Below are 26,356 nucleotides of genomic sequence, written 5' to 3'. Positions count from 1 at the left end.
ACCCTGGAGGAGGGGAGGGGGGAAACACACAAGCTCAAGGGTCACTTCAGCTCATTCTTGTCTCTCTAAATTATGGTTTAGCACTATGTTTGAAGAAGGCCAATGTGAATACTTGCCAAAGTGACCCAGCCTCCCAGAGGCTGAGTGAAAGTAGGCAAGGCCAGAGCAGTGAATCATGCAGAGATATAATGGGCAGGCTCCTCTGCCAGTGTGTAGTTTGAGTTCCACAGGAGCACACAATTAATTTATTTTTATGATACACTAGCAATTCTCATACGGCTTGTACATGCCTGGCCTAGAAAGTTAGGGCTTTCCTGGGAACCTGCCCCACACTGCTGTCCTCTCATATCTTACCTGTCTTGGTGTTTTCAATATATCCATATTTTGGAAAAGTCATGATTTTCACCACTGGGCCTTCTTGAGCAGTATCAGAGCCAATGGATAGTGTGTGGTGAGCTCTAAGGGGCACTCGTCCTCCTTCATCCACCTGAAAATACAAAAGCAGAACTGTGGTTTACATCTGCAGTTGGCTTTTACAATTCTGTAGCTCAAGTGTAGGTGGATAGTCAATAAGGAGCTACTGTTAGATCTCCAGGTGATTTGGAGTAGATTTGCAAGGGTTTCAGACATCTAATCATTTAGCACAGCAACAACAAAAAGGCCTCCCCCTCCCCCTCGGTTAGGCTGATGGCATCCCTGATCTGTACTAACTCGGACTCAGGCCATCTCATGGTATGGCTCATGGAAACTGGCTCCACCCTGAGCCTCCATTTTGTATCTGGCCCGAGCTGCCTGCGCCACCATTTTGCTGCACCTGACTCCAGTTGGTGGACCTCAGAGTGCTGGTAAAAACAAAGTAGGCCCTACAAGCATGGAGCCTGCCCACATCTATTGTTTATTGACCCTTGCCTTAACAGCTACCATTCACACATCAATCTTAACAATACTTGGGGAAGGGGGAGGAGCAAAACAAGTTGTCTCCTCTTCACCAGAAGCTCCTTCCTGCCGGACGGAATCAGGATGTCTATGGATAGAGGGCAACTATAGGTTTCTGTATTTCAACTTCAGTCATCCTTCCTCATGCACCTGGCCACAATTAAGGGATTAAAAGAGAACCACCGCAAGTTACCCTTCATACGCTTATCCAGCAGGACCAAACCTGGCCAAATAAGTCACTACAGAGACATGTGGGGTTCCCAAGCTATGTTTCTATCATAATACTAATTTGAAGATACTTGTAGGGAAGAATCGATGGGCAAGAGAGAGGTAACCCTTCCCCCCGATGCTATCAGGAGAATCATTCCTCTGCGGTAAGGCATATGCTTTGCATACACAAGGTCTTCAGGCTCAACGTCCAGCATCTCCAGGTAAATCAGGGGTGAGAAACATGTGGTTCTCCAGATCTCACTGGGCTGCAACTCCCATCATCCCTCACCACTGGCTATGATGGCTAGGGCTTATGGGAGTTGTAGTCCAACGACAACAACTAGCAGGCCGTATGTTCCTTGCCCCTGAGTTAAAGGGTCAGATAGCGAGTGATGGGCTAACACCTTTCTGTTGAGACAATGGAGATCCAGTCCTAGAGATGTAAAATTTCTGGAAATTTTGAGGCCATGGGAAAAAAATGTTTTTCTGGAAAAACCGGAAATTTTGGAAAAACTGAAAAATAAGCAATAATCTTTATTGGCCCTCTTTACAGATCTAAAGTCACTTTGTTGCTTCAAGACAAACTTCCCCAGCCTGGTGCCCTCCAGATATTTTGGACTTCAGCTCCCATCAGGCTCAGGCAGCATGAACAATGGTCAGGAATGCTGGGCACTACAGCCTTTCTGTTCCTAAGGTTATTTAGGAATGACTTAGTTTGCTCATAAAATTACCATTATATTTTAAAACTTTTAAAAGTAAATTCAGTACATTTGTAATTATTGTCTGAATAGAGTAGAACTACATTAAGGGCGCAATCCTATCTAGATAGGCGGCCGCCTCTGAACTCGGAGGCGAGCACCTATCCAAAGCAGGGCAGGAGAAGCATGGAGGGGATCGTTCCCTCCGCACTTCTCCTGCCCTGCTTTTTCGGCTAGACAGCCAATTGCAGCTGTCTAGCCGTGGGAGCACGGAGCGGGGAAGGAGGCTGCTGTACGACACATTGGATGTGTCATACAGGCAGCTACGCTCTCCCCGTCCCAGAACGCCCCCAGCTACACCCCTTTCCAGCCACTCCGCGCTCCTCTTGCAAGCATGGAGGATGGGGCTGTTCCCCGCTGCCTCCGAGGCAGCACGGAAGCAGGGGGAGGTTGGTTTTCCGGGAACCGACCTTGGAGCACAGGCTCCGAGGTTGACTCCCAGAAAACAGCATATCCTATGGCCGTCTAGCCGCTGTCTAGTGCCATAGGATTGCTCCCTCCATGACTGTTACAGCATCAGAAACACAGGACTCTATAGAACAAAACCCAACTGTCAGGAAGGCACGTTTACTGTCAAGAATGCACAGTGGTGACTCTACTCACATGTGGGGAAACTGAGCATAAATGTCAATCAGTAAAATATACTTCAGATCAATAATTTTAATAAGGAATGAAAGAACTATGCTGGGAATCTTACAAAGAGGATTAAAAAATATTTTTCCCCATGGCTTCATTATTTCCAGACATTTTACAAAGGTCCTCTTATTACATAGTTTTTAGAAATCATTTTGGGGGGAGTAAAGGCTGGTTAACAACATATAAATACTTTGTCTTAAATTCTAAAAGAAATCATTTCATAATCCAAAGCTGTTCAATTTTTCCAGTTTTGGGGGAAAACACAAAAATGGTCCTCGGAAAAAAACGGGGGGAAACCATTTTTTCCTGACTTTTTCTGTTTTTTTCCCAGGCCTTCACATCTCTATCCAGTGCCAGTCAAGAGTAGAGAATAAGCAGACTGGGGGTGTTGAACCTCTTTCAGCCCGAGGGTCCAATTCCATTTTGGAGAAGCTCTCAGGGGCTGCACTGCAGTGGTGGGTGTGGCCAAGTGCAAAAGGGGCGGGGCAAAAGGCCAAAGGGGATACCAAAAAATACCAGCATATCTTAGCTTATAGCTCCCACTGCCAGTAAGTCAGCCTTAGGAGAGGCATGTCAACCTTTTAGAATGGGGAAAGAACCTCAGAAAAGCCAAGAAACCACTAAACGATTGGTGGTCAGGGGGAGGGGGAGAGGCGAGGGGAAGGGCACATCACCATCTGGGGAATCCTGAAGGGTTGGATTGGGACCCCACGAGGACCAGATTTGGCTCCCAGTTCTGAACCCCTGAAGCACAGTACGGGACTAGATGGACAAACAGATATAAGGCAGCTCCTTAGCAATGACTGGGGCCATAGCTCAGTGTATGTCAAAGTTCTCTTTGCATGCAGAAGGTCCCAGGTTTGATCCCCGGCTTCTCCAGGTATGGCAAGGAAAGAATCTTGCCTGAAACCCTCGAGAGCCACTGCCAGTCAGTGTCGACAATACTGGGCTAGATGGACCAAGGGTCTGACATGGTATAAGGCAGCTTCCTATGTTCTTATGTTGGCATTCCAGTTATTAATTGTGTACCTCCTGTGTTAAGCACCATTCGCAATTTGTAATGGATTTACATTCTCTGTCAAGCAACCTGTGTTAAGCACATCCCTCTTTCACAACTTTGAATCCCTCTGGCTAGTTACGTACCATGATGTGGTCGGCAAAAGTGATAACCGAAGACTTGCTCTGGACAGCCGTGATTGTGATAGTGAACATCTGACTGTCAAGCTGGTTGTTGTCAGCGTCAAAAACAGCAAAGTGGAAAATGTCTGTGACTGCCTGATCCGTGGTCTCGAACTCTGTGAAATATCTGCACAGCAAGGGTGAGAGACGTTGAGTTGCAGAGGCAGGCAGATAAAAGCCTTTCATATCTTGGGCTTAGGAACTCGTGAGGTGACAATTTAATCTTCGTTACCTCCATCTCATCTGCTTCTGAACATGGGACTTGCACTTTCATATTACTGGGTGAGACGTGTTGATTGGGGAAATCTTTTGAAGAAAGGCCAGCCATAATGAAGACACCACTTTATATACTCGGATTGCACAGCAAAATTAAAAGCCATGACAAAACTAAGGAGGTCCAACGATAAACCAAAATTGTGCAGTTTTGTGCAGGTGGACAACAGTGTATAAACAAGTTCAGAGTGATTTGAGAGAGGGCATCACATGGTTCACACGCATGTTTCTTTTGTTTCACTGTTGCCTCTGGTCAAACAGGTTTCGCAGATTCTTATGAACAATCAAAAAACCTGTTTACAAGATATGGAAATGGGATGCTGTACAGATCATGGGCACAAAATATCTCTTCCATACTGGCCCAGTTCTGACATAACAGGAAGCCATGGTTTCCCACTATGTGAATGAACCTGCACAAGTCTTGGGCTCTCCCCTCTTATTGCATGCCAAGCAGAGGAAACTGGAAACTTTTGCTTCCACTTTTAAGCAAACTACAGTTCCCCATTACATCTAAACCCTGGAAACCGTGGCTTGCTTAAACTGTGGTTCATTAGAACAAGCCAGGATCAAACTGTGGTTTTAAAGCCAGGCATGTTCTGAAACCATAGTTTAAACAAACTCTCTAAATTATTGTGCGTCTCCAGTGCTACATTATATACACTATAATCTCAGAGGAGGAATTGGGGGCAGCGGAAGATCTGGAGTCCTCTGATATGCCCTTTCTCCTGCCTTTCTTAGGAGTGGCATTTCAGCTAGTAATTTCACAAACATCCACCATCTTTTTTCTAAGCTAAAATTCCTCAACAGCTTAAACCTTTCTTCATGAAGAAAGAGTTTCCATTTCCTTTTCTCTTCCTGTTCCATCCTTTGCATTTGTTCTGGGAGCATCCATTTTATAATCTCTTGTTTGTGCTTACCTGCAGTAGTAACTCAACACACTAAATCTCAAATGATAAATAGTTCATTAGATAGTATTCTCTCTGGCAGGTTATAAAAGCATCATTGATGTTAAGTACTTATTTTTCCCCATAGGTGGCACTGTGGGTTTCTGAATGAATTGGGAGGGCTCGGGCTGGGCTCAGGGCTGTGTGTAGGTTTTGGGAAGAACTTTGTAGAATTTCTCAGGATTACCTGATTCTTTGATTGTTGATATCTTCCATGGTGAAATTGTAGACCTGAGAAAACTCCTCAGAATGTTGTCCGGAGATGATCTTCACAAGAGTGCCATATATAGGAAGAGAAATTAACTGAATCCTTATCTTGGAATCAGGGGAGTTATTATCCTAAGGCGAAAGGTGAGACAAAAGAGTAGGATTAACACTGGTGTTTATTGGGTACAATGAGGTGAAAAGGTCCAGGTATAAACAACGATTCTAATTTTACTAACTTTGAAAGATAAACAGTGGAATAAATTTGGGATAAACTTGCTCCCATCCCATTTTGTTTTTTCTGCTGCACTCATTTTGTGGCTTCCCTCTTGCTGCTTTGTCCCAGAAGCAACATAAATTATGTAACATACTAAATATTGCATATCCAGTTAGGCAAAATAAAAGGGATAGTGCCAATTCCCTCGATTTGCATAATTTTATGCAGGTCACAGAATGCAACTTTTCTGGGTACAACAGCATCTGATTGCCTGGCCACAGAATTGTTAATCAGTGCAGTGTACAAACAGTCCTGCTTGTAACTGGTAGGACATCTCAGTTAAGTTGCTCAAAACTGTGGCCCAGAATACGAAGTCTGGGCAGGCCTATAGTCTAAAGGACTCTCTAGGTCTGTGACATTTAGTCCATTACTCCATTAGATTAATGGATTAAAATTATTTTGATCCATGAAAAAAAGATGCCCCTGATTTTATTAGCAATTTTTTAAAAATGCCATTTATTTGTATTTATTTATTTTAAATATTTACGAAGCATTTTTAGGGCAATTGCCCTCACAAGGTAGCTTCCGTTAAAAAAAAAAACACTAAAAGAATCGTTACAAAGTAAAATAATTAATGAAAATACATTGTATCAGTCATCAGGAAACCATAAATAAACCAATCATAAAACTAATTGTAGCCGTAAAAGTAGTAACAGACAAGCAAAATACTATTTAAAAGCAGCTAACCATTTCAGTACCAGTTAATATCAATAGGACTAAAGTATGTTTAAGAAAAAGCAACCTGAAAGAGATGCATCTTTCATGGCCTCTTAAAAGGCCTGCAACCATACGAAGGTGCCATACACAGCAAATCTGGGAGAAAGCTCCACTGCTGTGGGGCCACCACGGAAAAGGACCTGTCTCTTACGCCTGCTGACCTAAGTAATTTTAATGATGGGTATAGGAAAGTGAGCGGGGGGCCTCTTCTGATCTCTCACTCTGAGTCTTCTCCCAAAGTGAGAGAGAGGGTGGGCGGCCTTTCCGGAAGACGTGCCCTCCTGATCACTCACTTTGGGAGAAGGGTCAGAGTGAGAGATATGGGGGAAGACAGGTGCTTCTTCAAGGATCCCTGAGTGCCACTCTGCCACTGTGGGTGAGCAGGGCTGGTGTGGTAGCTGCAGTGGCTGCAGGGTCCTCCTGGTGGGGGTGGGCAGCAATCTGCCACCCCTCCCAATCTGGCCATCTGAGCAGGGGATTCACTCTGCCTCCCGGGAGGCCCAGCCCAGCGGGGTGGGGCAGGGCCTGGGAAAGAAGGTGTTGAGCGATTTAGTCCTGCTTACTTGTGAGCCTTGCCCCGCTTACTTATAGGCAGAGATGCTGCTCATGCTTACTGCCGAGAAGACATGTAGAGGCTTGGCATTTGGGACGCTGTCTAAAAGCATTGCTGAGTGATTCAGTCCTGCATACTTCTGAGCAAGCTTAAAATCGTTAAGAATCACATTTTGGTCCTGCCCACTTTGCCTTTGGCCACACCCACAGATATTTTAACCCACCCCTTTCTGCCTCTGGCCCTGCCCACCACTGGAATGCATCCCCCAAAAGCCTCTCCAAAATGGAATCTGGCCCTCTGGCTGAAAGAAGTTCAACACTGCTGTTCTTATATGTGGAAACACAGAAAGCTGTTCTATACTGGGTCAGGCTATTACTCCATCTAGTCCTGTATTGTCTACTACTCTGGATCTCCAAGATCTCAAGTAGAGAAAGATCTTTATCACCTGCTACCTGATCTTTTTTTCAACAGGAGATGCTGGGAACTGAACCTGGAAGCCTCTGCTGCAAAGCGTTTGCTTTTTCACTGAGCTATGGCCTCTTCCAGGGGGCTGGACATGTAAACTAAATTTAAGCCAGAACCACGTTATCGTGAAACAGTCTGATGACGATGGGCCACAATATTCACGTGATTCTCCTCCACATGTTTTCTACATCTCACAGGCATGGCAGAGTGGAGCCAAGATAGAACAGCTGCTTTCCAGTGCCTCTGAACCTGTGCACAGCACGGTCTTGCCTCCTGACCTAGTCTCCTCAGCCTGCTGCCAGACACATGGGATTAGGCAGCTAAAAAGTGAGAGGGCCTGCCATGGGCTCCTATAGGACATGGCTTTGGGGGGCAAATCTAGGGACCTGTGCCCCCCCAACACACACTAGAGGAGACAGCAGCAGCAGATGATGAGGATGGTTCAATAGGACGATATGCAATTATGGAACGATCTTCCTGACAAGACGTGCCAACATTGTTATCTTTTCAGTGTCAGGTTAAGACCTTCCTCTTCTCTCGGGCACTTGGCAGCATACAATGAGGTTTTAATCAGGTCCTGGATAGTCTTACTGATTGTCTAAAAATGATTCATATATATGCGTGTCTGTGTGCATGCTGTCTGTTTATATATTTTTAGGTATATGGGTTTTTATACTACATATAACGTATTGTTGATGGTTTTTAATCTTTGTAAACCGCCTAGAGAGCTTCAGCTATGGGGCGGTATAAAAACTTAATAAATGAAAGAAACGGTGCAGCTTCAGCACCAGGAGGGTGGGGTGGACAGGGTGCATGGGGAGAGGGGTAAATAATAGCAATAAAATAAATAAAAAATATAACCAAGGGCGATCTGTTCCACGCACAAGTAAGCACGTTCTCTGGTGCCTACACAGGGGGGCTAGTAAACTAGAGAGGCTTAACAGCACCTGACTCCAAGATTAGCTGAATTTCCACTTTACCTCTGCACTTCACCTCCACCTCAATGTAACATGCACAGTCCACAACACCTGGTTAAAAAGCAATGACTCATTCTTCCCCTCCCTCCACCACTTTTTTTTTGGCAGCTGTGGAGGACACCATATAAAAGGTTAAAACTTTTGCCAAATAAGAACATTCAGAGAGATGTCAGTAGTTTATGTTACAGCCTTCTCCTGCGCACATTTACTACTTTGGAAAGCAGCTGCTGGCTCGAGATCAGCTTTTGTCTGTGAATATAAAACGTGAACAGAGAACAGGCTACGTGCCTGGATTTTGTTAGCAGCTCCTTGAAACGGCAGAGAGAACTGGCCAAGTTTCCACCTGCATGGGAGTCAGAGCTGCATTTCTCAAGGAGCAAGAGAGATGCCACCCTTCATGGCTTTACACAGCCTTTGGAAATGTTTCCTCTACCAGAACTCCCATGTAGCTACGGTTGCCAATTTTGAACTTGCCCCATTGCAGTCCCTTTAACTCCAGCTTAACCTGCAGCACATCACCTGGTCCTATTTCCCTCCATGCTATGAAAAGCTTCACTGCTGATTTCTGCATAACAACTCTCATAGGGACAGGAGTGGGCTAGGCTAGTTCCCCCACCTTCTGGCCAATTGGCAACCCAACACACATACACTCCACCCCAACCTGCTAAATAAAAAAGCTATGAAGTTTAGTCCAGCCTGGTGGCTTGAGCAATTGTGTTGCCACTTGAGATGCCAAGTTTTAACACGCATAAGGACACACCAAAGATACCAGCATATACAGGTACATGTTGAGGCTAAGAGGTCAAACAGAGCAGCTGGAAAAGGATGATATGCTTACAGTGTAAGTGAAGTGGGACCGGGTGATGATCACTGAGCTTTTACCAGCCACCGTGATGGTCAGTGAACAGCCAGGATCCAGTCTAGGACCGTCACTGTCTATTTGCATCACTTCCACTTTCAGCACAGCTGTTACTGTGGTCATGCCGTCAGTTACTGAAATCTCCATTGTGTCTTCTGCTGCAGATGAGCCATCGTGGATATACTGCAAAGCATTCCTGGTGAGCTCCTCGTAAGTGAAAGTATCACCTTCTCAGAAAGAAAAAGTGAAATCAGGAGTTTCTCCGTTACAACACACCATTCACATTATGGTGGTCCAAGTTCCCATTTAGTAAAGTCAGAGATATATCTAAATGTACATCTAGGGATGTATGAAAATTTTGTTTGGATTTGCTTTTACTTCAAATTTGCCCCATTCACTGTCAAGGGCTCCTTGGTGGCCTCTTTCAGTCTAATCCAGTAGCCAAGTCCAGACACAGACAGAGGGATTCTTTTCAAAGCTTTATTCCTTTTTTACAACTTAACAACTCTATTAGCAACTAGCTATGAGCAGCAGAGTACCTATGCCCTCAGTTGGAACAGTTGGCCCCTGTTTGAAGGAGAATCATTGGCAGACCCTGAACTTATGGGCTAGGGAGAGTCCCTCCCATTTTCCCTTGGATCCTCTGGGCACAACCGTTGCTTGCGCGCCAACCGGGCACTACGCCTCCTTTCCCCGCCCTCCATTTGGCGCCGCTCCCTGCGTTGGCGTCGCGCATCCAGCAAGTCTTCTTCCCACGCTCTCTCACTCCCGGGACTGCTATCTATGTCAGGAATGCTGGTGGGAGGAATCTCTGCCAGCTGTTGGCCCTGGGAAGGATGAGCGTGCTCCTCTCCCAGGAGCGGCTGCTCCACCTCAGAATCAGAACTACTCTGGGATTCTATGGGCTCAGTGTCCACCCTGACATTCACCACTCTGAATATGAACACTCGAAAAATGTGCATTTTAAAAAATAAATGTTACACTTTAGTCTATGGGGAGAAGGTGCAAATGTTGAGTGCACACTTTTAAAATGAGCACTGAAATGCACACTTTCAGTTCAAAAAGAAAAAGAAGCTCGTGTTCAGGAACTAGATGAAACCAGCTCAGAAGTGAAAATTGGAGAACCTCCCATTCCTACATACGTCCCGTAGGTAAACTTGCACCTGGATGCAATGTGAAGGCAAAGACTTTGACTGGGGCTAAATGAAACTGCATGTTCCATAAACAGGCAGAAAAATAAATCATGAATCAAAACATGCCCCCACAGCCCACCAAAGTCCTAACGCTGTTCCTTAATGGCAGATACCTGAGATAGCTTTCATTTCAGTTTATTGAACTGAGTCTGTTTGTGTTCTGAACATGTCACCTTGAAGCAAACTTGGAAAGAATGCAGTCTGTTAAGAATAGAGCTGGACTTCCCCCGGCCCTGATTGGAAAATAAGCCAAGCTACTTCCCCCAGCCCCAATCAGAAATAGCTTGGCTTGTTTTCCAAGTCAATCTGATTTTGAATATCACCCAGCACTACCATTCCTCCCTCCTTCTCCCCTGTGATCTTCCAGACCCCATCCCCTAGGGATCTGCGAATCGGCAAAACTCAAGCTCGCCAAGTTCTCCAAATTCCATCTCGAAGCTCATTCCGACTCAAGTCCATATCGGATTGCAAGCCTTGGTTTTTATTCTTTTTGTATGAAAATTCGTGCATATTTTCCCAAATGGATGCCTCAATTATGTGCATCTTTGAAATGTACAAATTCTTCTCCTATGGATTAAAGTGTATTTGTGCACATTTATGAAAAGTATGTATTTTTTTCAAGTGCATTTTTCAAATGTATGGATGCTGTTACCTCACAAGCTCAGAAATGTATGAACATTGACCACAGATTCTGAGTCAGTGTTTGGCCCGGAAAGTGCGAACGAGGCAGATCCTGATCAAAAACGAACTGAAATGCATTTCTCATACATCCCTACCATCCCCTTTAAATTCAGTTTACTCAGCTGGGCCGGTAGCAGCCTCCTGGGGTGAGAGGGCAAGAGGGAGGTCTTTCCCTTCCCCACCTTTTGTCTCCTGGCATACTGCCTAAAAGTGCAGTAGGACAAAAGGCTTCAGCAACTCTTGGGCTGACACTGCAGGTGCCCTTGGGACAACTACATCTCTCATGGCCAGTACAGCCTTCTGCCCTAGTGTCTACTCTCTCCGAAAAAACTCAGAGTCCACAGATAATCTTCACATAGGAAAATACTTGTACATGGTCACTTGCGAGCGGTTGTACAAGGGTTTACTCTGTCAACAACACATGGGCCGAGAAGCTGTCACACATAGGTGACATACGTGCAGACAGCAAAATAAACACTCGCTGTTTGCCCCAGACTTCACAGCTTTTTCCTGCCCAGGGACTTTTCCTGGTGTATAAAAGTAATTACACATATTAACAGCCCAAGGCTTCTGCTCTGCTTACCTGTGCTCATGTGTTTAGGGAATCCAGAGCCGTGCTTGAGGAGAGCTCCATGGCGTGGAGGTTCCACCAGCTCAAAGAAGAGGTCTTCAGGAGCTGTGTCCACATCACTGATAGTCAACTGTATCCCTGAACCATCCAGGGGTGGAGGTGAGGGGGAGCAAAGTTCATTTATTTGGATATTTAGCATCTCAGAGAGCAGGGTGAGATACCATTTATAAACAGGTTGTAAAAGGGAAAGAGTGAATTGTATGACGCAAAAGCAGCATTACAAACAGAGCAGCATTATAAACATCCACCAATGCCAACAGTCCTGGAACCAGTTCCTTGACATAGTATTTGACTAGATTTATAGAGAACCATGTTAAGATGACAGTTAAATGCAAAATCATATATTTGTGGGGATTCATGCCAGCTGAACAGAGAATGTGCATAAAAAATGGCCACTGTGCAAATTCACAGAACACAGAGAACGTTTATAAGTGCACACCACCAATGGGATTTTACATATGGTCCAGCTAATGTGCAGAGTCTCCAGGTGATGCTGGAGAACATTATGATTTTACACATTGACCAAGCACAGAGAACATGCTTAGTGACCAGGCAGTGTGTGTACCCTATTTATGCTATCCATTTGTGCACATTCTCCTGCATAAATACGGATTCAACGTAAGGGCCAGCTTACACATTATGTTTTTAGGAGCCCACCTAAGGTTTTATAAGCACATGTGTGAATGAGATAATGAATGATGGGAACACAGACATTATACAGATACACTTTTCAGAGAGTCGACTTCCATATTGACTGGGCACCTGGGATGAGTGAGATGTCAGTCAACCCTCCTCTCAACATTTAAAAAGAATGGGAAGCAGGGGACAATTTGCACTGGAGAAGGAGCGAGCAAGGGAGGGGGTGATAATTTCCCCCCCACCTATGAGTTCTCCCCTATGCTCTCCTCTCCATGTTACTTTCCCAAGATGGGGTTTCAGACACATGTTTGGGCAGAACGCAGCTGGAAGGAGGCAGCACAAGAAGAAGATGAAGAAGGGTTATGCTCCCTGCCCACTGCTTCTCTTCCTCACCGGCCCTGCAAGAATCCTGCAGTCTCTTCTACAGCTTCTTAGATGTCAGTGGTGAACCAAGTTTCCAGATCCAGGTCTCTTAGCGTGCAATCCTGTGGCCCCTAGACAGTGTCCTGGGGCCATAGGATGCAGCAGAGTCAGAGGTCCAACACTGGAGGAGGAGTTCTGACTGTGAATCTCCCCCACACAATCCTGGCCCCTCTTAGCCACTGAAGAAAGCTCTGCAGTGCTCCCACTCCCAAGGTCAGACAAGAACGGGGGGGAATGGGGGGGTGGGGGCATGCCAGTGGGTGAGGAGTGGAGAGGTCGTGGATCTCCCCTCTCAGCCCCTATCCCTGCCCCCAGCACAGAGGAAGACCTATAAGGGCTCTGAGGCCCAGCTAGTGAAAATTGCCTCTTTGGAGGGACGGGAGGCAAAAAGACTCTGTCGCTCTTCCTGCCCTGCTGGCAAGAGCCTGGCAGGGCTTTGAATGGATGGATGTTGGACACTGGAGCACTCCATCACTCGGGCTTGTAGTCCATAGGTTTGCACTCTTAATCAAACATCTAGTTCCTCTAACCAAAAAATCCAGTTCCTCCAGTTCCCGCCAAGTAAATTATGGAAAGATCCTAACTGAACGGCATTGTGTGTGAATGACACAATGGTTGTGGACTGTAATCTGCTGGGTCAGGGCCAGCCCACCCAAGAAATAGGGTGAGGTGCCTGCTGCTGCCACCACTGTTGCCCCACAGTGACAGAGCGGCCATTGGGGCTCTCTAGAGCATCCACCCCGTTTCCCTCAGCACGTGGAAAATCGCATGGTTGGAAGAAGTGGCTGTGGGGGTGTTGTGAGAACGTATCTTGGTCTTGAGACCCTGGTTAGTTCTCATGACATTTGGCAAGCTCTCATGAAAGCCATGCAGCCATTTCTTCTGGCTGTGTGGCTCTCCACAAGCCACAGCAAACAGAGGGTAGGTGGTGCTGGCAGAAATAAGAGGCCACAGGATGGCAGAAGGGGGATGCGATACAGCAGCAGGAAGGGTATCAAGGGTGTTCTGGGTATCAAATTGCTGCTCCTTACCAATGGTGGCTCTGCCCCCTTGGTTGACTTGGAGGATGGGAGCAGTGATCTGCAGTGACGGGGGCTGTTCATCTATGGAGAGCAAGTGGATGGTAAACATCATCTCAGGACTCGTATGTTCTCCATCCGACACTGAAAGGAAAATATTTAAATGAGTGCGCCATGCATAAGAATCAGTCTTATATACAAAATCTCCTCCCCCTGCCCTCCTTGCAAGTGAAATAAACAACTCACTGGCATTCAAATTGCTGGTTTCAACCTATAATGCCCTAAATGTCCTGGGACCAGAGTATCTTAAAGGCTGCCTCATTTCATAGACACTTCGCAATATTATCCTCAGAGGTCAGGTGGGTGGCTACCAGGGACAGGACCTCTTTGGTTGCGTCACCCTGGCTGTGAGACACCCTTGCCAAACACCCTTACCTGGTACCCACTTTACTATCATTTCAGCACCAGGTGACAATGGTTTCAATGTCTCTGCTGGGTTTAATTGGCAACGGGCTTGGCTGTATCTCTTCTACCACCACTGCTTTCTAATTTGTATTTGGGGGTTTTCTGCTTGACATTTCTTTATGTAAGACAACTTAATAGTAAGGTGGGATATCATATTTTTAAATTAATAATTAATAATAATGTAGGACACAGTGTGTGCACATGCGTGCCTCTGAAATATAAATCCACCCTCCACTCCCTCTTTGCCCATCATAACGAGAGCCATGATACTGGTCTATTATAAAATTAATACTTTTAAATATAATGTGGAATTCTTTAAAAAAAAAGTGTTATAATTTCAGTAAAGATGTCCCCTGCCATCTGAGGAAAAGCAACCCATGCATGGCAAGTCAAAGCTTTACTGTCTTACTCTAGAAATCCATGTTTGGTGGCAGAGGCAGGCCAGGAATCCGAGTTGCCTTTGAACAGCTACAAAGCACTGGGGTGGGGTGGAGAGGGGCAATCTGCATTGAAAAAGCAGGTGAGAAGGCGGCACTAAACCATTCTCCTGCCTGACACCTTTCCCCTGCATCCCCCTTGCCCCAGCTGGAGGCGAGTGATCCACTGCAGAGAAAAGTAGTGGAGAGAAGGGGGTTTCTGGGGGGAAATAACAGAAGGGAATGGGTTAAATGCACCTGCAATTTTCTACCGGCACATTCTCCCCTCTCCTGCTGCCATTTTGCCTCTGCTTAGTGATAGGGATGTCAGAGGCTTCCCTTGGTTTGGCCCCTGGACTTTGGTCCGTTCTCCCGCTGCAGAGTCTGACTCGATCTGCATCGAATTGGGCCCCTTCACGGATTTTCCGTATTTTATAATTTACGCAAATTGCAGCTGAAATCTCTATTTGCGCAAATTTTTAAAAATCACAAGAAGTTCTTGGGATTCAGGAAAGGCCTGTGGCTTGGCCCACAAATGTGAACCAAGTTGGGCATGCTGCGGAAGTCAGCTGAGCCAAAAAAGAAACAGATTTCCGGGAGATGGACATCGCTACTGGGTGATGATACAGGCTCCCCCCACACCTTGATCCAAGCATCCTATTCTAGCCTTAAGATTCCTGTGTACTAGAAGCAATGGCTTTTTAAAAAACAGCAACAAGAACAACAACACATACAGCTCTATACAAGCACACAATCTGGACAATGAACAGCAGATATCCTTGTACCTGTAAAATGAAAGCTGACCGATTCTGGAAGACCTACAGGAAATAAACGCAGAAAGAGAACACAATGGTTTTCAGCATGTGAAAAAGTACAATATTATCTGACTTGATCCCCAAGCCATGTAAACTACCAACGTTGTTGAGATTCAGAATGGTGTGTGCGCGTGTGCATGTGAGCCTGTGTGACAGCAACAAACTCCCCCTGTTTGGAAATACTGAGCTTATTTATGATTCAAGCCAAGATGCCTTTGAATTTCAGCTCACCTCGTAAATAAACAGCCCACTCCAAGCTGCTCTTTCCCTTCCCTTTCCTCTTACAGTAGAACCATTTTGGGGGTGGGGGGGGGGAGGAAGGTGTCTCATTGGACGTCATGAGGCCCTAAAGCCTTAGCAACAAAAAAAGTTCCTTGTGCACAGATCTGTGGGAATTGTAGTTTGCCAGAGCCACTAGGCTTAACTCTAAGCCCATTCATAACTATCTGTGGAATGGGGTGAAAGATTTTAAAATATTTTTTTCTGGCAAACCCCGGGGTGCCTACTGGGTCTTACGACTAGCAAGACTCAAGCAGTCTGTGTCTCACAGGACTGAGTAACCCCTCTCAAGCAGGGGTGCTGAACCTTTTCAGCCTGAGGTTCAAATTCCATTTTGGAGAAGCTCCCAGGGGTTGCATCTCAGTGGTGGGCGGAGCAAAAGGTGAAAAGGATGGGGCCAAAATACAAAAAAAATACCAGTATATTTTAACTTTAAGCTCTTACTGCCAGTAACCAAGCCTTAGAAGAGGCATTTCACCCTTTTAGAATGGGGAAAAATGTTGCATAAAAAACAGGAAACTACCAAACAACTGGTGTTGAGGGGAAAGGGGTTGGGGCAAGGGAAAGGGGGCATGGCTACCGGGGAAACAGTGGAGGGCCGGATTTGGCCCCTGGGCCTGAGGTTCTACAGCTCTTCTCTAAAGCTCCATGGGTCAAGTATACGTTTTACACATTCAATCTCTGGCATTTCCAGCTAAAGGTCCTTGAGAAGTAGGAGCTGGATAAGAGAATCCACAAAGAACTGCTTCCATTCCTGTTTATGGTTCTGAGTTAGATAATTTCTCTGACTCTTTGTAAGGAAGAACTCTCTCTCTCTCTCTCTCTGGTCTCTCTCTCTCTCTTTATTTCTCTCGGTACTGTCAAGGTTTTCACAACCGATCACTTAAAAATAGAAACATTTTGGCACTGGAATCTGGAACTGCAAAGCCCTTCAAATTCCAGTGCTGCTCACAGATAACATTGAAACACATTCTTCCACTCAAAATCCATTCTAGGATCAGAAGGGGCCTCCTGAGCAAGTGGAACTCTCATTAGTTTAAATTTGTCATTTGCCTCTTCCATGCAAGACAGGTAAGAATAATTTAAAAGTTCAAATTAAAAAAAAAAAGAACCCAGATGTTTAAAACGGATAAAAACATAACACATCCACTCAGGACCAGCTTAATTGTGGCAACTGAGTGCCAATACAAACAAAAGGGAACAAACAGCATTCCTGAAAAACAGCTTTTGGCAACCTCGTGCGCTATGGCTCCCATTCATTTTAATGGCGCTTTAGTAAAAGATCTTCCTGGTGCCTCATGTATTTAGTGCCAAGAGTGCTAGGCACAGCAAGTCTCATTTTTCCTATCCGTAAACTGGTTTTGAAAGCCATTTTCTCATTTCATAGGCCTAATGGGAGAATTGGCTTGTTTGTTTGATTGCTTTGTACCTTCAAAAATGGCAGCTGTTTGCATTATAATATACCCAAGCAAGCTACATCTTAATGGCCAATGCTATGAACTATTTGATAGTACTCCAGGGAGTGTCATGAACTGATATTTTTTATCTCCTGGTAAAATCCAATGATTTAGTAATATAATTGCTTTTAGATTTCATTGCCCTGGAATATGCAGTCCAAGAAATGAGAGACTGCATATATCATCAGAACCACCACATATCATAGAGAGAAGAATTATAATGAGTTGATTGCACTGCAGATGGAAAGAAACCCATTCTAACACAGTGGAATGGATGTCCATGACAGGAAGGTGCCCGTGCTTAAACCACTCTGCCTCCCCACTGCCCCTTTGTAAATGGAAACTCTCATTCTCAGAGTATTGGACTTAGCACAAGTTTCACCATCAAACATGGGGACAGTTGAGGTCTCACTTCACGCAGTGTTAATTCTCCAAGCATCTCTGAAGAATCGATCCAGATGACTTTCCAGTCCTATCGCAAGGGCAAAGTCACATAAGCGATCTCTGCCACAATTCTGTGAAAGTAATTGGGCTGAAAAGATACTGATTTGCACAAGACTTTATATAGGGTACTCTGAGGCTGAGCAGGCATTTGAGCCCATGTCTTCCATGCACAGACCCTATACTCTACCCAATGCACTACACTGATTCTCTTAGGGCCTAACTAAATTTTACCTGCAAACAGGTGTAATGAAACCCAACAGCCCAAGAAAAGCCGCTACTATAGGACAGCGAGATTTGGAGGGCAGAAGTCTGTGTGGATATGTGCGTGTGTTTCAGTGTATACCTTTTCCTGCTCCAAATTACTCCTCCCAAACCTGCCTCCTCTCACCCCCGTAGGCTTCCAAGCACTTTTGCAAGGCTAAACAGCCATTCGAAATCTCATAAGGATGGCAATTTTTGTGGAGAGGCAGTAGGTAGTGAAAGGATTATGCACTCTTCTCCCTCAGTTTCTCTGTTCCAAATTGCCCCTTCCAAAGAACCTCCCTCTCTCCCTTTCTTTTAAATGGAGTCATGCATGCAACATTGACGTTTCAATCCTCAGCCACCAAACTTCATATCCAACCTCTTATCCCTTTCCATGAATACATTGTCTAACTGCACATCCTCAGGGCTGGTGTCAGACTCCAGTGGGCCCCTGGCACAGTGCTGCCGATGGGCCCCCACTGCTGAAGTCCCCCACCTGCCCGCTTCCACTGCCACCCACCGAAACCACCCACCAAGGCTGCCCACCTGCTCGCTTGCTTGCCCGCTGCTGCTGGCAGCCATCAAAGCCACCCCCCTCACCCTCCTGCCGGCCAGCCTTCCATCTGGGTTTTTTTCACCTGGTGGGGGGCGATGATGGTGGCTCCTCCTCCCTTGGCCTGCCCCACTGGGAAAACTCTCTGGCACCCAGTCAGCCAAGTTTGTAGGTCCCGCGCACAATTTAAACTTTTTAAAAAAACTTTACGTTTTGAGTAGCAGCAATCTGAACCAATTAGATGCTGCCTTTGTGGAGGACTCAGCCAATGAGGGCCCAGGAACAATGTAAGACCGCCCAGCGTCTTTATGGGTTGTGCCCTCCTCCAACAAAGGCAGCATCTGATTGATTCAGATTGCTGCTACTCAAAATGTAAGTTAAAAAAAATTAAATGGGACAATGCAGGGCCTACAGGCTTGGCCATAGCCCTTCCTTTCAACAGTGGAAGCAGCCAGGTGGGGGTGGAGTGGGAGGAGGCAGAGGGCAAGGGCAGCAGCCTTGGGGACAGGGATGGGCCCTTCTGAGCATCTGGGGCCCTTTGCAAGTGCCTGCCCATACCGATTGCTGATGTCGGGCCTGTGCATCCTTCTCTTCTAGCATCTGTTGGTACCTTTTCTCAAATGATGCTATTTCATTTGAGAAGGCTTCCAGGATTGTATCCACTGCAAATATTGAATTCATCCCATCCTCTTCCACTCATTGTTCCTGACATTTGGTAACCCCTCTGGGAGCTATTTTGCCCAAGAAGTTTGTACATTTTCATGGAAGCTCCTGGAGCTCCACAGAGAAAGCCTGAACAGTTATTAGCACATCCTAGCTAAGTTAGAACTATTCCTGCATTGCATAATATGTATTGTCAAAATTAGTTCACACTTTAGTAACTGCCTCCTCCTGAAACATCAATTCATATCTAAAAGAACAACCCAAATTCATGAATAATAATATTCCTAAGCATGCTTCCTAATCAGTCAATCCTAAAGGTAATCAACCCTGAGTGCTCATTGGAAGGACAGATACTGAAGCTGAAGCTCAAATATTTTGGCCACCTAATGCGAAGAGAAAACTCTCTGGAAAAGACCCTGATGCTGGGAAAGACTGAAGGCAAAAGGAGAAGGGGACGGCAGAGGATGAGATGGCTAGATAGCATCACCGATGCAATGAATATGAACTTGAGCACACTCCGGGAGAGTGCGCAGGACAGGAAGGCCTGGCGTGCTATGGTCCATGGGGTCACGAAGAGTCGGACACGACTGAACGACTGAACAACAACAAAACATGCTTCCTAGGGAGTTAGACCCACTGAACTCACTAAGACTTAGTCATGAATATGCATGCTTAGGAATACAGCACTGGGCCCCAATTTCACGAATTTCACGAATTTCAAATGAGCGCATGGTGCCGTCCAGGAAGATGGACTGTATCACTTATAGGCTGTTGTTGGGGACTGCATGTGCTCCCCAGAATCATCACATGGAAAGCTACCCTCCCAGCAAGAATGGTGTTATTTTTTTGCCTGCTTTATCTATTAACATAGATAAACACTGAGTTACGTGAACTTGCTGTGTGGAGACACCCCTCCCCCGCCGCAAGCATCTGTCACTCCAATTGAGTACAGTTGGATCAGCTTCTTACCAGCAAATGAGAACTCCATCATTTCTCTGATATGTGGGGCTGCAGTGGGGGGACGGTACACAATTTTGCCATTGTTGATGTCAGCCTGTGTAAAGTATTTTACTGGGGAGAGTGGCTTATCCCTATGTTCCACAATACCTGCAGAGATTGAAAGAGAGCATTTTAAATGTGCAATATATGTTATATTTCAATTAAGTTTTTAACAAGTATGTTTTAACGAAGTCTGCCATCTTGCTCCCCTCATAACGTCATGTCTGGCTCTGGTGACTTCGCCGTATCTCAACCTATGACTAAGCAACGGTCCGTTGTTATGGGGTGGTGAATCAGGAAGCTTCTGGTTTGCACAATGGCACTGCAAGAGCTCAGAAGAGATGTTACTATATTTCTGGACTTGGAAATACAGCTCTTGGAATCGCTTCAAATATGAGGGGAACAGTATGCTCCTTGAATACTTCTCCAGTGTAGATGTTGATATCAACCAGAGAAGAAATGCAATATTGTCCTCATTCTCACTCAGCCAGCCCCTGATATCCAGTAGCCCTTTGGGAAACTACATTTCCCAGGTCTATGTGCACTTGGTGTCCCTCTTGCTGCTTGGTTACCAGCCTCCAGGTTTCAACTGTAAATAAAACAATACAAAGAATCTTCGTTATTAAATTTTCTTGCCTTCATTTGGTGGCAAGGGCGCAGTCACGTTGTACACAACTTTCCCACTTGGACTCTCCGCATTGACAAAGGAAAGATGATATGGCTCTATAGGGGTCACACGATCTTCTAGGGCCTGAAAGAAATGAAGAGATGATATGGTGCACACAGAGACTGAGAGGCTTAGGAGAGTTATCCAGAACAAATTAAGGGGAGAGAGCTGATTTTCAGAAGGGTAAGTAATATATAGATCTTTCCAATAGACTTCCGGGTCACTTAACAAGCACTGTGTGGTGTGACCGTGGGTTAGATATGCAGGGTAAAAATATCAGAAAAATCCAAGTGATTTTTTTTCTTTAAAAAGAAAGTTCATTTCTGAAAATGGCGTTACTGAAAATTATACATTTGTGGTGCAGTTTTACAAATGTTGTCTTGAGGAGTCAGACACCATTAAACCGTAAAGAGCTTTTCCCAAGCGAAGCACTCTGAAAACATGAGTGCTCATAGAGGAAGAGTGCAGACATTTTTCCACAGTGTACACCTTGCCTGAGGCATGAACTATACATTACACCAAAGGGCATACAACAAAGGGTTCAGCAACTGGTCTTGAGGAAGGGAACACCGCTCCTGGTGGGTGCAACTGGGGGGTGGAAAGTGGCAGGAGAGGTCGTTTGCTATGGTACTAAGCACCTTCTTTAGTGCTGCAGCCAGTCCAATCCAGGAAGGAATTACACAGACTGGATCATACCAATATAGGAAACCCAGAGCCTTTTATGAAGAAGAGATTGGATGGCATGGTCTTTTGCACTCTCTCCTCCCCCATGCCAGAAAGCATGAAGAATCTGATCAGTAAAGCATAATATCTCATTAAATGCTCAAAATCCATAGCAAGCAATTAGTTATAGAAACTCCAGTACTGTCCTGAGCAACCAACATTATTTCTTACCTCGTAAAACGGGTGCAGAACCTCTTTCCACCTGAGGGCCAAATTCCATCTCGGAAAGTTTGTGGGGGCCGCATCCCAGTGGTGAGTGGGGTCAAAGGCAAGAGGCAGGGCCAGAGGCAAAGGGGCAGGGCCAACTCCCCCCCTCCCCCCATACCAGCATATTTTAGCTCAAAGCTCTAACTGCCAGTAACTAAGGCTTAGGAGAGACATTTCAACTTTTTCAAATACAGAGAAAACTGCACAAAAGCCAGAAAATCACCGAATGATTGGTGGTTGGAGAGAAAGGGGTGGGGAAAAGGGAAAGGGGTGTGGCCATCTGGGAATCCCAGAGGGCTGGATTAGGAACCCAGGCAGGCCAGATTTGGCCCCCGGGCCTGAGGTTCTGCACCCTAGTTGTAAAAGGATCAAAGACAACTATGGATTCACGCACTATTGATCCCTACTTGTACAAGGCTGTGATGCCTTCAGCCCCTGAGGAGGAACCTTAGATGAGAGACTCCGGTACTTTACTATACCAGGCCCAATTCAAAGTGCTGGTATTAACATTCAAAGCCCTTAACGGCTTGGGACCAGGTTATCTGAAGGCTTGCCTCCTCCCATATGTGCCTGCCTGGACCCTAAGATCATCCTCAGGGGTCCTTCTCTGGGAGCTCTTGCCAAAGGAAGTGAGGCGGGTGGCTACCAGGAAGAGAGCCTTTTCTGCTGTGGCACCCTGGCTGTGAAATGAGCTCCCTAGAGAGGTTCCTTCCGGCGCCAGGTGAAGACATTTTTAATCTCCCAGTATTTTAGTATTTTAGCTTCCTAGTCTTTTAGCTTTGGTGTTTTAAATCTGTATTTTAAATCTCTGCATTGCTGCTAGGTTTTATTCTGGTTATACTTTTATATTGTGGTTTTAAGATTTCATATTTTATATTGTTTTATGCTATACTTTGTGGCTTTAATTTTCGCGAGCTGCACAGGGAGCTTCAGCTATTGGGCTGAATAGAAATGAAATAAATAAAATAAGTAAATATACAATAGAGGTGCCCTAAAGAAGCCCCAGAATCATATTTCATGATTTCAGCAGCATGACAAACACTGACATTGTCTGTAGCTGTATTGTTCAAATATCTGCCCCCTGCTCATCAATCAGAGTTGTTGGCTCTTTTAGCTATTAGCTCCATCCATTTTGCATCACATGTCACCATGCTAACAAAAGTAGGTGGAGCATGTCCCGGGAAATGAGCAAAGCTCCACTTTATTACAATAGACACTCAGTGCATAAGACCATTTTGCTGGCCACAGATACAAGGTCTCCTGATGAATAATCCACATGGAGGCTGAAATGGGGAAGAGAGAGGGGAAAGGGGGACTCTTTAAATGTCCTCCCCTCCCACAAGTTCCAAATCTTATTTTTCAAGGATTCGCTTTAAGTACTCTGAAAACTTTAGGATCATATGACATTAAATGGCACAAACAGTACTTTTCTTTAGAATTTTCCAAAGTAACAGAGAAATCCTTTAAAAAGTCTACTCAGAAGTAAGTCCCACTGAGTTCAGTGGGACTTACACCCAGGTAAGTGGACATTGGATTGCAGTCTTCATTTCTGAAAATTCTCTATACATGGTTAAAACCATGAAACTGAAAAAGAGGGACCTGTTTTCTGAAAGCTTCCATAAAGGAACGTGCTTGTTTGGGGAAATAAAATTCTATTTATGGCATTCAGTTGGACTCACAGTCATGTGGAAAGAAGATCCAAGGGAGAGCACAGGCGACTCCAGCGCATGCGGTAAGATGACAATGCTGAGCAGGTGGGTATCCAGATGGGCTTGTGGAGAGGCAGCGCTAGATACCTGCAACGGGGACATCACACAAATGAGGCCGAGGCAATGAGCATTTTATACATCACACCTGCTTTCCTCGCTTTATTGTGCAATTTGTGATTGCCAAAGCAGATGAGGCTAATCTGTGTGTCTCCCAAAACTGACCTCTTAAAATATCCTCAGCATAATTTCCTACAGGCAAAACATTCTGGGAAGGAGAACACAGCAATAAACCAACTGGTAGCCTCCTCTTGACAAATACACAGTTGTAGTGCTTTATCTACAGATGTATAATGATTTATCTCCAAGGACAATCTCAGTTCCTGTCTGTTCCAGATTTTGCTAGAGTGTCTGCTTGTATCCCAGATCTATTGTATCCCAGATCAGGCTGCAGCAAGGGAGAGAAGGGAAGCAAGGCCCCCACTGGCTCTGCAGAGAAGCCCACTCCATCAGATGCCTCACTGCATCAACTGTCTTCGGCACCAGCCATTCCATCAGGCTACAGCAGAGGGATGGGTGGGGACAGGAAGCAGAGTCATTCCATCAGCCCTGCTGAGAAACCCAGAACTTCTGGCTTTCCTTCTCCTTGAACTGTTTCCATTCCTGCTAGTCATGATAAGAATGTGTAGCTAAGAACTAGTGCCTGTTTGCTTTTTTCCCTCCTCCCTCCTAATCCCTTTTCCTTTCATGTTGTATATTTTGGACTGTAAGGCTGAGGGTAGATCCTGTCTTATCTTTGTACGCTACTCTGGGAACCTTCTTTGGCTGAAGAGTGAGGTAAATATGGCTTAAATAAATAACGAAATGTAATAATAAGCTAAATTCAGTTGGCCCATATACAGTAAACCACCAGGATGTTTGACGTAACTCTCAAAATGCTTTGCTTCCATTTCAAGATATAGGATTAATTTGGTTAGTCTCTGCGTATCTTTACTGATCAATCTCAATAGCAGAAGAGTTTTGACCTTAGATTCAAGGTGAAAGATAACAGTGCAGTGTAATTTTACTCAGATGTTAAGTCCATTATGTTCAGTGGTCCACTATGTTCCCTAGTAAGTGTGTTTCGGATTCAGCACTATGTATGTGTTTTAGTTGGCACCAAAAATGGTTTAAAAAAAAACAATTTCTATTTATTCTAAAAACTGTTAATAAACTAAAAGTTTCCTTCCTCATCACTCATTGTGCCTCCTTTGTATCAGTCTGATGGATAATGCTTAAAACCCAGAATTAGGATCAGCAATAAATCTTACTCCTGTGCTAATTTATTTACACCACTGGTGTGTGGGTTGATTTTATAATTCTACAGTGTTGCAATAGCAATTTTTAGAAGATGTATTTTTGATAGCATGCACAAATTGGTGTGCTGCAAGTTTAATTGTTTCTATGAAGTATACAAATGCACACACACTCGCAACTTGAATTGTAGTGAGGTTTATTGTTGACCCTAATTCTGAGTTTTGGAGCATATACTTTATGAATTAGGTTATGGCTCTTTTTGTTTTATCGATAATGCTGTCAACACCACCCTTTTGCCAACGAAAGCCATCATTAAAATTTGATGAAGGCTCACTTTCCTAATATGCAATTAATGAATTGGCAGATTAACTGCATTTTAGCTTTGAGGCAGAGCACATCCTCTGCATACAAAAGGTTTTGGGTTTGATTGTCTTGTAAACTCCAGTTAAAGGATTGTATGCAATAGAGCAGGAAAGACCTTTGCCCCAAATCCCAAAGAGCCAGATTCAATACCTCTATGAAATTTGATAATGTTGGGTTAGAAGGTCCAGTGGTATGACCCACTATAAACCTCATTCTTAATCTATCATCATCATCAACAACACCTAATTAATGCTATCATCTTTCGTTTCTATGAACCTGTGTGCACTGAAAGCTTTTGAAAAGAAGGCTAGTTTCAAGCATATGTTTCAGCATTGTGCTAAGTCAGTGGCTTACGAAGTGCATTCTGTGGTTCTTTGGAAGCTCATCAAGGGTTCTTTGATGAGAAGGTCAGTACTGGCGGACATAAGCTGTCCTGAAAGACAGCTTAGCAAACTGTGCCCTTTTGCAAGAGGGGAACACATGGCATGTTATGATGCGGAAAGGCTATGGGTATATGGAGCCTTTCCCTCTCACGGAAAGGAACACAGAGCTCACCAGGTGAGTGCAGTGTTCTGGACTGCCGCCAAGGCTTTTATCAGCATAAGGACATAAGAAGAGATCAGACCAAAGGCCCATCTAGGACAGAATTCTGTTTGCACAGTGACCAACCAGATGCCCATGGGAAGGACACAAGCAGGACATGAGTGGAATAGCACTCTCCAGCAACTGATACCGAGAGGCATACTGTCTCTGATGCTGGAGGTAGCATATCGCCATCATGACTAGGAGCCATTGATAGCTTTATCTTCCATGAATTTGTCCAACCACCTTTTAAAGCCATTCAAGTTAGTGGCCATCACTACATCTTACATTAGCAAATTCTGTAGTCTAACTATGTGCTGCACTGTGTGAAAAAGTACTTCTTTTTATCTGTCCAGAATCTCCCACCATTTGCCTTCACGGGATGAACCCAGGTTCTAGTATTACGAGAGAGAAACTTCTATCTACCCATTTTCTCCACATCATGCATACTGTTATACACCTCTGTCAAGTTCCTTCTTGTTCACCCTTTTTCGAAGCTAAAAAGCCCCAAACGTTGCAACCTTCCCTCATAGGAGAGTTGCTCTAGCCCCTTGATCATTTTGATAGCCCTTTTCTACAAAATCCTTTTTGCTTTACTGAACCCCTGGGAAATGGTGACATTAAAAAAAAACCCAGGAAGAAAATAATAAATACATAAAATGACTTGCAGGATCCATCTGATTAGAGGTCATTGGAAACACCGTTCCCAGAATGCTAACAAAAATAATTCATCTGCATTTTCTCTGCAGTGACAATTTATTCATCAGTTGCCTAGCAGATGGATTATTGTTTTGTGATAGGACCCAGCTAAATGTGGCTTCTTTCCCCCAGTACAGTTTACCATACCATTATGGCTGCCGCAGGAAGGTGCTACTGTGAAAAAACACAACTCCCTTCAGTCATG

The 26,356-nt window shown here is 44.9% G+C and overlaps 1 protein-coding gene across 1 annotated transcript in view; it reads right to left on the bottom strand.

Annotated features, from left to right (window-relative positions):
• Window positions 1–26,356, bottom strand: part of FRAS1 (Fraser extracellular matrix complex subunit 1) — a 381,912-nt gene that overhangs the window by 70,154 nt on the left and 285,402 nt on the right. The window contains exons 31-40 of the mRNA XM_084855428.1: window positions 23,185–23,301; window positions 20,545–20,659; window positions 19,879–20,016; window positions 15,241–15,273; window positions 13,587–13,718; window positions 11,446–11,571; window positions 8,968–9,215; window positions 5,124–5,275; window positions 3,684–3,846; window positions 355–487 (exon numbers count right to left, since the gene is read on the bottom strand). Coding sequence (XP_084711554.1) covers window positions 355–487; window positions 3,684–3,846; window positions 5,124–5,275; window positions 8,968–9,215; window positions 11,446–11,571; window positions 13,587–13,718; window positions 15,241–15,273; window positions 19,879–20,016; window positions 20,545–20,659; window positions 23,185–23,301 — 1,357 coding nt within the window. The remainder of the gene's footprint in view (window positions 1–354; window positions 488–3,683; window positions 3,847–5,123; window positions 5,276–8,967; window positions 9,216–11,445; window positions 11,572–13,586; window positions 13,719–15,240; window positions 15,274–19,878; window positions 20,017–20,544; window positions 20,660–23,184; window positions 23,302–26,356) is intronic.

This window comes from Heloderma suspectum, chromosome 5, assembly GCF_057233095.1.
Source record: "Heloderma suspectum isolate Gila_16-S chromosome 5, 16-S_ref, whole genome shotgun sequence".
Taxonomy (NCBI): Eukaryota; Metazoa; Chordata; class Lepidosauria; order Squamata; family Helodermatidae; genus Heloderma; species Heloderma suspectum.
The sequence above is the reverse complement of the archived record's forward strand: the minus strand, read 5'-3'. Positions and strand labels throughout refer to the sequence as shown.